The 14286-nt window shown below is 30.0% G+C and overlaps 1 protein-coding gene across 1 annotated transcript; it reads right to left on the bottom strand.

Annotated features, from left to right (window-relative positions):
- Nucleotides 1-6295: 6295 nt before the first annotated feature.
- On the bottom strand, nucleotides 6296-6918 carry LOC108981951 (glycine-rich protein 5-like). The gene has a single exon (XM_018953209.2). It carries the CDS (start codon nucleotides 6843-6845, stop codon nucleotides 6528-6530), a length of 318 nt encoding a protein of 105 aa, XP_018808754.2. The 5' UTR covers nucleotides 6846-6918; the 3' UTR covers nucleotides 6296-6527.
- Nucleotides 6919-14286: the final 7368 nt, after the last annotated feature.

The raw sequence follows: 14286 nt of genomic DNA, 5'->3' as shown, positions 1-14286 counted from the left end.
TTTGAAATTTAAGTATGATAATTAAAATAGGAAACTTTAAGGATAGTAATAATTAAATATTGATAATAATATTTGAAATTAAGTAATAACAAATAAAAGTAACTCTTTAAGAATTATAATTTTTAAAATTATATTATAACTTTTGAAATTTAAGTATAACAATTAAAATTATACTTTAAGAATGATAATAATTAAAATTATAATATAACCTTTAAAATACTCTTCAATAAAAAAAGTATTGAATCTACAAAATAAGTAGAGTTGGAATATGTAAATATACTTATTTATTATAAACTAAAGAGAAAGAAAATAAGGATCAAATAGATGTTTATATAAAAATTATATACTTATTGTCTATATAAATAAATAACTCACTCAATTAAGTATAACAATTAAGATTATAATTGTGGAATGATGATAATTAAAATTATATAATAACCTTTAAAATTATATATAACAGTTATAATCTTTAAATTTTAGTCTAATTGCTTGACTGTCATAGTCTCTCCGGCCTTGACTACTTTCCTGCGGTCTTGACATACACTAATTGAGAGTTGTCAGGACTGGAGAGTCTATGACAGTTAAGCAATTAGATTAACCTTTGAGCATAAGTATGATAATTAAAATTCAACTTTACGAATAGTAATAATTAAAATGTGATAATAATATTTGAAATTAAGTATAACAATTAAAATAACTCTTTACAAATTATAATAATTAAAATTATAGTATAACCTTTGAAATTAAGTATAACAATTAAAATTATACTTTAAGAATGATGATCTTGTACACAACGAGGGAATATGATCTTGAAGAAATGTTGGAATTTCAATTTAATTGCTTGACTGTCATAGTCTCTTCGGCCTTGAGAGTTGTCAAGGTCGGACAGTTTGTGATGGTTAAGTAATTAGACTAAAATTTAAACATTTCTTCAATATTATTCTCACTCGTTGTATACAAGATATGAAACTTAGGGTCACATAATCTTCCATCTCTCTTTAGTTTAAGAATATAACACTACTTGAAGGTAACATTGTTAATTTAAACAACATGGATATATTGTTTGTATGATTTTTTGATAGATGCGTGTGACATTGCATAAATACCCTTAAACCGGTTTGGAAATTAGTGTACATTTATGTGTCCACTGATTCTTGAATTGTCCGATATTTGAACATGTATGCTTGAAAAACTATGGGGAGGTGCTGTCGAAATTTCTACTAACGTGGAAATTAGTAGAGTGACGAGATTTTTGCAATATGGAGAATATAATCTCGAATGGGATAGGACCAACTACCTTATCAAAAAAGCAATGAGAATTGGAGCATGACATACATGTGAATTTTCAATGTACGTGTTATTAATATATAGATGTTTTTAGAAATGGACAAAAATTTGATGCGTCTGGACGATAGACTTGGAAAGGATTACGTACTCTATGCACTTAGAGTAAGAACCTTCATTGATTTTGCACAGGCCTCTGCTGATAGTCGTGGTTACATTAAGTGTTCATGTCGAGGGTGTAAAAATTTGTGTGCGATAGGATTGGAAGAAGTAGAGCGTCATATATTTGTAAACGGTATGGATCTGGGGTGTACGCGATGGGTACTACATGGTGAGCCTTCTGAAGGGTCAGCAAATGTATTGGTCGATCATCACAATAGAGCACTTCGATATACTGCATGCACAGTTCGAGATTATAGATTCTATACTTTGGACCGTGAATGTAATAGAAAGACTCAAAACTGTGGTGTGTTGGTCGAGGAGAGTCATGGAACAGATGATATTGACTATTATGGAATCATACGTGATATTATCGGATTGAAATATCTGGGTGAGTTTGTAACATATGTCTTTAAATGTGATTGGTGGGATCTAGGCGGTGGTCGGGTTTTGATACATAGGGATAATCACTTTACGAGAGTCAATACTGCATCTAAATGGTACGAAGATGATCCATTCGTATTGGCTTATCAAGCTACCCAAGTCTATTACTTGATTGATCCAATGAAAAGTGATGATGAAGATAGTGGAGAGATAACTTGGCGAGTCGTACAAAAATTTGTTCATCGAAATATATATGAAGCAGGAACGAGTGCAGATTACGAGAATAGTGGAGATGAAGATGACACTCCGATTGTTGAGGCATACCAGGAAGATGGAGAGGATATTAACTTGTTTGTTGACCTCGGTGCACTCGAGTTGCTCCCCTTGTGTAGAGATGATGTCTCACCCGTCCATCTCGACCCGTCTGTATTAAATGATCATTCAATTCAAGTAAGTGAGGAGGAAGAAGAAGAAGACGAGTCAGAAGATGAAGGCGAATCAGAATCCGGACATGAGGTGGATAAGGACGATGAAGAAGAGGTGCATAATGATGATGAAGATGTTATTGATGGAGATTCTGAAACAAGCATGGAAAATTCATCTGAAGATGAAGAATAAAAGTACTAAATATTTTATTCATATAGGTGACTATAAAATATCTTGAATTTTCATAATTTCTTCTAATTAATTTTCTTTGATATAATTAATTATTTTCAAGAATGCCGCCAAAACGACAACGAAGAAATGTGCATTCGCCAAGTCCAAGTCCTGAATCCATTGAGGACTCCCCACTCGAGGAATCCGTTCTTGAAGATCAAGCTAACACAGAAGAGAACAACAGCCAGTCGACACCTACCAGTAAGGAAATATTGTCGTTGATAATTATATATATAGTTAATACTTTTTTCTCAATAACTATATAATTATAATTATAGTATATCTATTATCATGTAGTTGATGCATCTGCACGTTGCGGTCGTGGCTATACACGTGGAATCTCTGTTGAAAAAAATAGAATGCACGGAAAACTGAAGATCACAATTCCTGATAATTCCACTGGAGGAGTGGATGATAGTGCAGCATCGCTTTCCTCCTATATTGGTACAGTAGTTCGAGCTTATGCTCCATTTTATGTGTGCTTATGGCGAGATGTTCCGAATGAGATTAAGGAGCATATTCGAAGTCGTGTGCTGGTGAGTTTACTTTTCAGTACATTTTTTTCATCTAGATTAGTATATTATTTTTTTGACCTGATTCCCTTATTAGGATGAATTCGACCTTGACTTTGGCCTTAGCGAGGATTTGAAAACCGTGAATGAGTTGATGGCTACACTATTCTGACGTCACAAAGGACGATGTCATAACCACTTCAAGAAGTTTGAGACGTTGGAAGAGGCTGCGCAATCTCCTTTTCAACAGATGAAGTTAGATGATTGGAGAAAGTGTTGTGATCTTTTCGCATCTCCAGATTATCAAGTATTTTACATTTATATCTTTTCATTATTTACATTCATATTCGTTCTATATATTATATGTATACATATTACAATTAACATTTTTAATATATTTTGTAGCACTTGAGTTCTACAAATGCACAGAATAGATCCGCTCTGACTGTCCACCATTGTGCCAGTTCAAGGTCATTCCACCGTCTTACTGAAAAAATGATAATTAAAAAATTAAAAAATTAATTTATTTTCCTGATATTCTTTCTGATAAGTACTAACATTATCTTTTTAAAATTGCTAATGTCGCTTTGTTAGAAACGTGATGATCCTGAAAACTTTTCCCTCATTCATGTCTATGCTGCTGCTCACACTAATGAGCATAGTGAGTGGATGGATCCTATTGCTGCAGATAATTATGTAAGCAGTGTTAATTTTGTTAAATAAATTATTTATATAACATTTTAATAGTTTATTTCTTATTTCTATTTCTTTTAATACGTTACTAATTATTTACGATCATTACCTTTTAAATTACAGAGAAAAATGATGGAGATGCAGTCGGCTTCTGAGAAATCCTCTCCTAGTGACATAGACATATTCACGCAAGTGCTCGGGCCGTAGTCTAGTATGGCAAGAGGTTTGGGACGATCTATCAGGCATAAATGTTCATCCTCCTCAACCTCATCGGCTTCACAAATTAATAATCTTACGGCAGATTTAGAAGCTGCACGGCGTGAGAATGAGTATATGAGGTCGAGACAGCAAGAGTTAGAGTCTCTCTTAGAACAACAGTCTCATTTAGAGACGCGTTTGCAGGACCAACAGAGAGACCAGGAGGAAAGAATACGCAGTGAAGTGCAAGAGTAAGTGCAACGGGAGATGATGATGCAAATGGAGCGTGTTATGTCGTTGCAACAGAATCCTCGTGGGCGAGGGAAAAAGAAGAAATAAATTTTATCAATATTTCTGACTAATTTTAATATCTAATTTTGTACTTTTATAAGACATTGCTACTTGTTAATTGGGTATATGATATGATACAATTGGTATTATGTTTTAAAATTTTATGAAATTAGTATTTCTGATCTGTACGTTCGAATGTAAATAAAAATCGTTCGAACGTTGGTTCACACTCTAACAAACGTTCGAACGTAAATACAATTGGATCGTTCGAACGTTAAACTATATGTTCGAACGTCCTCATGCTAAAATGAACAAACCGTTCGAACGGTAAAGCGATTAACGTTCGAACAAAGAACTTGCATTCGAACGCTCCTTCGTTTACATTCAAAATAATGTCCGAACATTAAACGCACTACGTTTGAACATTTACGTTTACGTTCGAACAAATATTCGAACGTTTATTGTAATTAACGTTCGAACGCATTAACATTCAAACGTAAATATGATACGTTCGAACGATAATCAACGAACGTCAAATTCTCTCATTCGAACGCCAATCGATCGAGTTAACGTCTGAATGTTTAATTTTACGTCCGAATGTGATTTTCTGTGATAGTTCTCAACCGTCACAAAAAAAGGAACGTTCGAATGTTGTACTGAACGGAACACTTCCAACCGTCACTAAAAAAAATTTTGATGACGGTTAAATAGTAAACCGTCACCAAATGTTTTCTGTGATGCACTTTAGGTGACGGTCGTGGTGACGGTTTCAAACCGTCACCAAATATGTTTAGTGACAGTTTGCCATTTTTTTGTGACAATTTCTTCTGTCACAAAAGACACATTCTGTTGTAGTGTATGGTATGCTACTATGCTACAACATGCTAATTTATCAAATGAGTAATGTTAAGTACAAGTTTTAAATGTACAAACATTTTGTAAAAATATGGGTCTCATCAAGAAAAAGTGAGTTTTTCGTACTTTTCTATGATGTGATCTATTTTTTTATTCGAGACTTAGGTGAGATTTGTGCATTTGGGGCTTGTATATATCATTTCTTCTCTTATCAAACTTTATATAATTGAGCCGAGTCGAGCCAAGCCAGTCTTTGAATTGTCGAACTAGGCTTGGTTAAAAAACTTCAATCTCGAGATTTTTATATAATCTTTGTTTGAGCTTGGCTTGGTGAGCTAAGACCCGGCCAACTCGAACTCGAAGTCGAACTGTTTATTTTTTATTTTTTAAATAAAATTTAATAATTAAGAAATTAGATAAATAAAAAATAGAAATAGAAATTTAATGGAATTTTTACAACTAACAAATAGAACTTGATCTATTGAAATAGGAAATGGTAAAAGTTTATAAACAAGTAATATGTAACTAGTTGATATTTATCTATAATAATAATATATTATATGTCTACATAAATTACTAAACATATACAAAATATGATAGTATATATCAACATTTCATATATATTTCTCACATACTTGTATATGAAACTATTAAATCCTATCTACTAACTCTTTTACAAATTATAAAATATAGCTATGAAGTATATTTATTATATAGACACAAGTGACTAAGCATAAATAATTAGGTTGTAGACTATATATTTAATTATAAAAGGTGTTATGCTTATATTACTAATTATTATGTATATATATAGAGTTGTATGTATATATTTATCAATATATGAATGAGTTTTAATTGAGTCAGGCTAACGAGTCGACTCGAGCCTTAATGAGTTTTAGCCGAGTTGAATTGAATTTAGTCAAGTATGTGTCATTTACTAATCGAGCGGGTATTTACTTTTATGGGACGATTTTTTTTTCAAGAGTCAAGTTTAATAAGAATTTAATCAGGCAAGTATCGAGCAGGCTATCGAACATACTGATTCATTTACCGCTCTAATCAAATATGATCAACTTCGACAAGTATGGAACTTAATTAATTAGCTCAAGCTTTCCCAGTTTTGCGAAGGGAAAAAAAATTAAATAATAAGAAAATGACACAATCGAATGCATTTAGATGCTGTTAAATAAACCATGTTGATAAAGCTTCAAATGCCATGCAATTATAAGTACCCGAAGTAAAGACAAATGGAAACATTTTCTTTAATATTCTTATTTTTGGTTTCTAATTAGACATTAGGAAACAAAACATATCCAAATACAAACATCGATCTCTCACGGCTCAGAAAAGAAAAACATAATAGAGATAAACTTCTAACATCTCACACAGCTAATCAACTAATTAACTTCCAAACAGTACTAGATCATATTATATATGGATAAGGTAATTGTTAGGTAAACTCAAATCCCATGCAGTACAAGTACATAAACAACTTCAAGGATTAATTGGAACCCCAACTCCAACACCAGGCACACCGCCAACACCACCCGCACCAGCACCACCGAAGCCACCCATTCCACCGAGTCCGCCGCCGAGCCCACCACCCATGCCAACAGCTACACCCACTCCGCCAAAGGGGAGTCCATCGTTGCCGAGCCCAGAATAGCCGCCAACTCCGCCGTATGAAATAAAGTTCTTTTGGTCGTCGAGGCCGCTGCCACCATTGCTGCTGGGCGCAGTTCTTGCTGCATTACTAGTCTGAACTATAGCTAGAACAAGAACCAGCATTGCACACCACCTAATAACTGCCATCTCGGTCGATCTCTTATATTTTTTTCTCACTAAAGCGTACTCTCTCAGATCTTTCTTTCTCTTACTTTCGCTTTTGCTGTAGGAGTATCTGAAACTAGCAGTGTCGAGGGTCGCATTATATAGGGAAAAAGAGGCGGCCGAGTGGGTGACAGTTGCTAGTACGTAGTAAATGATGTTAAATGCGAGCTCAGAGCTTCGCTGTCGATCTCAAGTCTCAAAGGCCGAGAGATCGCATGATCTTATGGAATAATATTGGAAGGAAACTTGATACAGAACATTGGAAATCAGTGTCGATGGGTTGGCAGTATGAGTACGATAGTGACGATAGTCGACTTTCCTAATTGATAAGATAAGACAGTTGGACCTAACGTACGTACGAGGCCGTCCTATAACCATTGAAATCGCTAGCTACTCCGTTCAGTATTGTTTCTAAACGTTATATCATATATGTGTTTGTATATATATAGACACACACACAATAATTTAAAAATATAACATCAACCATAAAAAAAAAAACAATTAATTTGACCATCTGTAACATTAATTGTTTTACACAATATGACACTAAAGTGGATTTGGCCAGATTTCTTATACGTACGCACATGCATGTTGGGGCTGTATGTAAGTATATAATGGTAATTTTTTTAAAAAATATTGTACTATTTATCTTGAATTTTATCATCTTTTAAATATGTTGCAAAAACAGTATTATTGACAAGGAAAATAAAAATCGTTGTAATTAGTCGTCACAAAAACTCATTTATCTTGTAGTACTATACTATGTCGTTCAGTCATATACTACTGAGCGTATTCTTAATACATATAATTATATTTTTTATTCTTTCAAATATTTTTTAAAATATTTAAAAATTTAATATATATATATATATACGCACAAATAGACACAAATACACAAATAGTAACTTGTTAATTTTTTTAGTACAAAGAATTAAAATTTTTTTAAAAAGATTGAAATATACTAACAGTCAAATCCAGAGGGCAAAACGAAGGGACAAAATAGCATTTTTCTTTATTTATTTCTCGGTCGACTTTCAGGGTACGTTTGGGTGTCGAAAAGTGTTGAGAAGTGTTGAGAATGTTTGTGAATAGTTATGAGTAGAGATTGGAGTGAGTTTGTGGGTCCCATTGAGAGTATTTTGAGTTGTTTGGATGTGTGAAGTATGTTGAGTTGTTGACTTTTGAGTAGGTAGTTGAAAAATGTGTGGGTCCCATAAATATTATAGTGATTTGATTTTTAATAATAAATATTATAATGATTTTATTATAGTGATTTTTTAATATTAATAAATATTGTAGTGATTTTATTTTACTTTTATATATAATAATGATAAATATTATAATGATTTTATTTTTAATTTATATATAATAATGATAAATATTATAATGATTTTATTTTTAATTTATATATAATAGTGATAAATATTATAATGATTTTATTTATATATATATAATAGTGATAAATATTATAGTAATGTTATTTTTTATTTATATATTATAGTGATTCTATTTTTAATTTATATATAATAGTGATAAATATTATAGTATTTTATTTTTTATTTATATATAATAGTGATTTTATTTTTATTTATATATTTTAGTGTTATATTATTATTATAATGATTTTATATATATATTATAGTGATTTTATTTTTTATTTATATATTATAATGATTTTATTTTTTATTTATATTTAATAGTGATAAATATTATAGTAATTTTATTTTTTATTTATTATATATTATAGTGATTTTATTTTTTATTTATATATTATAGTGATTTTATTTTTTATTTAATAGTATATATTATAGTGATTTTATTTTTTATTTATATATTATAGTGATTTTATTTTTTATTTATATATTATAGTGATTTTATTTTTTATTTATATATATAGTGATTTTATTTTTTATTTATATAATAGTATATATTATAGTGATTTTATTTTTTATTTATATATTATAGTGATTTTATTTTTTATTTATATATTATAATGATTTTATTTTTTATTTATATATTATAATGATTTTATTTTTTATTTATATTTAATAGTGATAAATATTATAGTAATTTTATTTTTTATTTATTATATATTATAGTGATTTTATTTTTTATTTATATATTATAGTGATTTTATTTTTTATTTATATATTATAGCGATTTTATTTTTTATTTATATATAATAGTGATAAATATTTTTTATTTATATATTATAGTTATTTTATTTTTTATTTATATATTATAGTTATTTTATTTTTTATTTATATATTATAGTGATTTTATTTTTTATTTATATATTATAGTTATTTTATTTTTTATTTATATATTATAGTGATTTTATTTTTTATTTATATATTATAATGATTTTATTTTTTATTTATATTTAATAATGATAAATATTATAATGATTTTATTTTTCATTTATATTTAATAGTTATAAATATTATAGTGATTTTATTTTTTATTTATATATTATAGTGATTTTATTTTTTATTTATATATTATAGTGATTTTATTTTTTATTTATATATTATAGTGATTTTATTTTATTTATATTTAATAGTGATAAATATTATAGCGATTTTATTTTTTATTTATATGTAATAGTGATAAGTATTATAGAATATTTGTGAATAGTTATGAGTAGAGATTGAAGTGAGTTTGTGGGTCCCATTGAGAGTATTTTAAGTTGTTTGGCATGTGAAGTATTTTCAAAAGTACGAGAATACTTGGAAAGTGTTGAGGAATGTTTGGTACCCAAACATAGCCTCAGTCGGTATGACTTGAGTTGTCCCCCTACTTTCTTAATTTAATTGTTGCATATCCCAATTTGTTTTTTTTTTTTTTTTGAAATACATCCCAATTTGTTAAATAAACCCACTAATTAATTTGAATAAAAAACTAAAAACAATATTATTATTTTATTTCTGCCACTAATAGTTTTTCTCAAGTCCAGTTAATAAAAACAACTACAAATTACAAATTAAGTCCAGTTAAGAAAAAAAAAAAAACAAATGTATTTTTTGAAATAATTATTATTTTTTTTTAAAAACCCACACTAAAATAAATAAAAGTAGAAAAACTAAAAAACTAATTTATTTACTATTTCATGAGCGGCATAATTATTAATGTTTATTGTGGTCAGATTAGAATAATATTGAAAACAATTATATGAAATAAAGCGATAATGTATGTAAGTTTGAACTTATATTAACATGATATATTGCTATTATTTAAACTAAATTAACATTTTTGCATATGGTGCAATTTATAATTACGTACCGATCGATATGTTATTCCGCGTACTATATATAATATATATATATATATATATATATATATATATATATATATCATGATGATCAGTTCATGTACTAATCATCTAGCTAGGACAATAATACACTGAACTCAATTAATTATATGGTTCTTTAATTAAACTATATATATATAAAGGGAAAATAACTAATATATATATATAAATATATGTAAGCTAGCTGGCACAATTAATTATGTTCTTCTTCAAATTGGATGAGATAATATATATTTCTTCAAATCATCAGTTAATTAAATTCATCCAATAAACATGTGAGAGGCGCATATCTATTAATTTCCAAAATAGTACCCTGCATGCGATATTAACTATTTTACCTTTAGCATTTGAAAATTAATTATATTTTATTCACATTAATCTATCCTTTTAAAAAATATTTGCATGTATCTTAATTACATGCATGCTGATGTCATCAAATGATGCTCTCGCGCACATATATAAATATATATATATATATATATATACATATTATAATAAAATGGATTGGTTCAAAGAGATTTCATCTATATATATATTGAAAGAGTGCTGCTAGGTTGCCGCCAGCCAACAGTGATCAATGGGCGTGTTGCCTAGACACAATTCATTTTTTTTTTAAAATATTTTTAACATTTTTAAAAAATAAAAAAATATCAATACACTAATAGTTAATTTCTTAATCAGTAAGCAAAAAAAAATATATATATATGAACAGTCAAAATGAGAGGGCAAAATGAGAGAGCATCTAACTAGCATTATTCATATTGAAAATATATATATATATATGTTCTAAATGAAATTATTAAAGGTTAGCATGGGATCATCAATCTTATTATTTGATATCATCACATATATACCATTTAGGAAAGTATTAGTACCATGAACTAACTTAATTGTTATGCAGTGCTTACATATATGCATCATGATCTTGGGTCCAATTCCTACACCTAGCTGTAATTGTACAAGAAGTTCAACGTACACAGACTACAACATATCATGTCTTTTGGGACGAATACTACAATATATATATATATATATATATATGTGTGTGTGTGTGTGTGTGTGTGAGATTTTCGTCTCAAAAAATTGGAGTTTTGTCTAAAAATACATTTTGGAATGAAAATAAAGTGTCTCAAAGTCAAACCAATATCATTGTCCAAAAAATATCTTTTGGAAAGAATATTTGCTCGACCATTCGAATTTGTTCGAACGACCATTTTTTTCTGGGACAAATGAATTTCGTCGTAGAAAGATGTTCGAATGCCAACAAAAAACATTCGAACGAATATTTATGTTTGAACGTATCATACATGAGTGGTCGGTCTATACTAGTCCGTTCGACCAAATAGACATGAAGGAACATTTAAACAAACAAATTGATATCGAACAAAAATTATATTTTTACTATTTTACGAATTGAGTAAGTTGTTCGAATGTATAATGAAATGATCGAACGATTTGCCAATTAATAGCCGTTCGAAAGGTTTATTGTGTTTTCAATTAACGGTTATTTGCGATGTATCCTGTTCAAACGTTTCATAGCCGTTTGAACGGTTAATTATTTATTTTAACCAAAAAATTAAAACAAAATAGCCATGATTAAATAATATTTAAAAAAATATATTAAAAATTGTTCAATACAAATAAAAGTAGTCATAAGTCTGAACTAAATAAATAAAATATTAATAATACCAATAATATTGTCATCAGCTTTATAATTAAATCCCAAAATTATGTATGCAAAACACGAAAATTAGTTATTTGGAGGCCTAAACTGTTGCATAAGCGTCTGCATTTGGAGTTGATCTTTCTTCTGAACTCTTGTTGTTCTTCTTCTTGTTGTTTGATGTGCATCTCCATGTCTGCTTGTTTCACCAATTGAGCCTCTAATTCATGCTGTCTTACAATCAGTTCTTCGATCCTGGAATTCATATTCCCTAACGCTATAGAGGTACTTGACGTTGAGGAAAAGCTAGAAGGCTTTACATAACGACCCAAACCTCTCAAATATCCTAAATATTAACTCAGAACTTATGTAAATATTGACTCCCAATTCTTTGAGCACATTAATATGATCACTGAAATTAAACATTACCAAAAAAATTATATTCGTATAATTTTATAAAATAAATTACAATATTAATTAATAGATAATGTAAACTTATTTCAAGTGGCTCTCTATCTCTGGGCAATTGTTTAACATGTACTATTGAGCTTTCTCGAGCTCTCTTCCACACAAATCATAATCACGCGTTGCACCAAGTGGATGTACTTGTTGGGAAAACATAGAAAACCCGTTTCGATGTCTTACTTGGTCAACATCAAAGTCTTTTTCCGGCCAATCAAACCTCGTGTCAACGCCTTGAAATTATTTGGAACAGAATGTATGCCACTTATCATTAATATATATTTCTACAATTGATCTTTCTGGGCGGGCCTTGTTACCCATTGTGCGTTTCAATTTTTCAAGAAATCGTTCAATGGGATATATCCATTTATACTGGACTGGTCTTGCAAGTCGAGCCTCACGTGGCAAATGAACGGCTAAGTGAACCATGACGTCGAAGAATGACGGTGGGTAAATACTCTCCAGCTTATACAATATTATAGCAATTTCTCATTCCGTACAATCCAAAGGTTCTATATTCAACGTTCTAGTACATAAATATTTAAAAAATGCACCAAACTCAGTCAAAGCCACTCGCACATCTCTCGTCAAGTACCCACGGATACCAACAGGTAATATATGTTGTAAAAATACATAACAATCATATTTTTTAGTCCAGTAATTTTTTAGTCATTTGTTCGCACACACCTTGTTAGATTCGATACATACTCGTCTGATAATTTAATCTTAACAGGAGAATGTACTTTAAAGAAATGTGACTATGACATCCATTTTTTACCCCAAATTGAGATGTTTCTGCCACTCCCAATTTTCCTCACTACACCTTCAGTTAGTAATTCATGTGTTGACCATATACTCCTACAAATAAAGGATGGAGATCGTCCCAATCTAGCCTTAAAAAACTGGCAGTTCTTCAAGTATTTTTCCTTAAAGATTTTACTTACCAATGAATTTGGTTCTTGCAGTAGCTTTCACCTTTCTTTAGCTAACATAGCCTTATTAAACTGCCGAATGTCTCAAAATCCCAACCCTCCTAGATTTTTTGTCTCACCCAACTTTTCCCACCTTGGCTAATTTATTCCTTTCCCATCCTTTTTACTACTGCAACTAAATTTGGCAAGTAAAGCATTGATATCCTTGCACAAGCTCTTTGGTAAAAGAAACACATTCATTGTGTAGGTAGGCATAGATTGGAGAACTGCTTTAATAAAAACTTCATTTCCAGTAGTAGAAAGAAAGCTAGACTGTCAGTTGTTAATCTTCTTCCATATCTTCTCCTTGATGCCTCTAAAAGTTTTATATTTAGATCTTCCAAGCATAGTTGGAAGCCCTAAATACTTACCATAATTTTTAATCACCATGCACCATAGTATTAGAATCTTGAAGAATCTGCCTCTTTATGACCTCAGTTGTGTTGGTACTGAACATGATGGAAGTCTTATGTCTATTCAAAGCTGCTTGGCCTGAAGCTACTTCATAATGATGAAGAATGCCTTAGATCTTCTGCCAACTAGATTGAGTAGCTCTACTGAAAATGACACAGTCATCTGCAAAGAGTAAATATGTGACTTGTATACCCCCTTTAGTTGTTGCCACACCTCTTATCCCTCCACATTGCTTCTTTCTACTCAATAGAGTGCTAAGCCCTTCATCACATAGGATGAAGAGGTAAGGGGACAAAGGATCCCCTTGCCTCAACCCTCTATTTGGTCTAAACTATTCTCCTTCTTTCCCATCAATTAATATTGAATATGAAACAGATTCAACACAAGCCATCAACAACCTTACCCATTTCTCATTAAAACCCATCTTCATCATCATAGCTTCCAAAAACTTCTACTCCACTCTATCATAGGCCTTAGGCATGTCGAGTTTTAAGGCGAAACAACCAATTTTTCCTTTTTTCTAGGTTTTCATGGAATGGAGAACCTCATAGGCCACCATTACATTATCTGTTATTAATTTGCCTAGTACAGAGGCACTCTGGT

Source organism: Juglans regia, chromosome 10 (assembly GCF_001411555.2).
Source record: "Juglans regia cultivar Chandler chromosome 10, Walnut 2.0, whole genome shotgun sequence".
Lineage (NCBI taxonomy): Eukaryota > Viridiplantae > Streptophyta > Magnoliopsida > Fagales > Juglandaceae > Juglans > Juglans regia.
The sequence above is the reverse complement of the archived record's forward strand: the minus strand, read 5'-3'. Positions and strand labels throughout refer to the sequence as shown.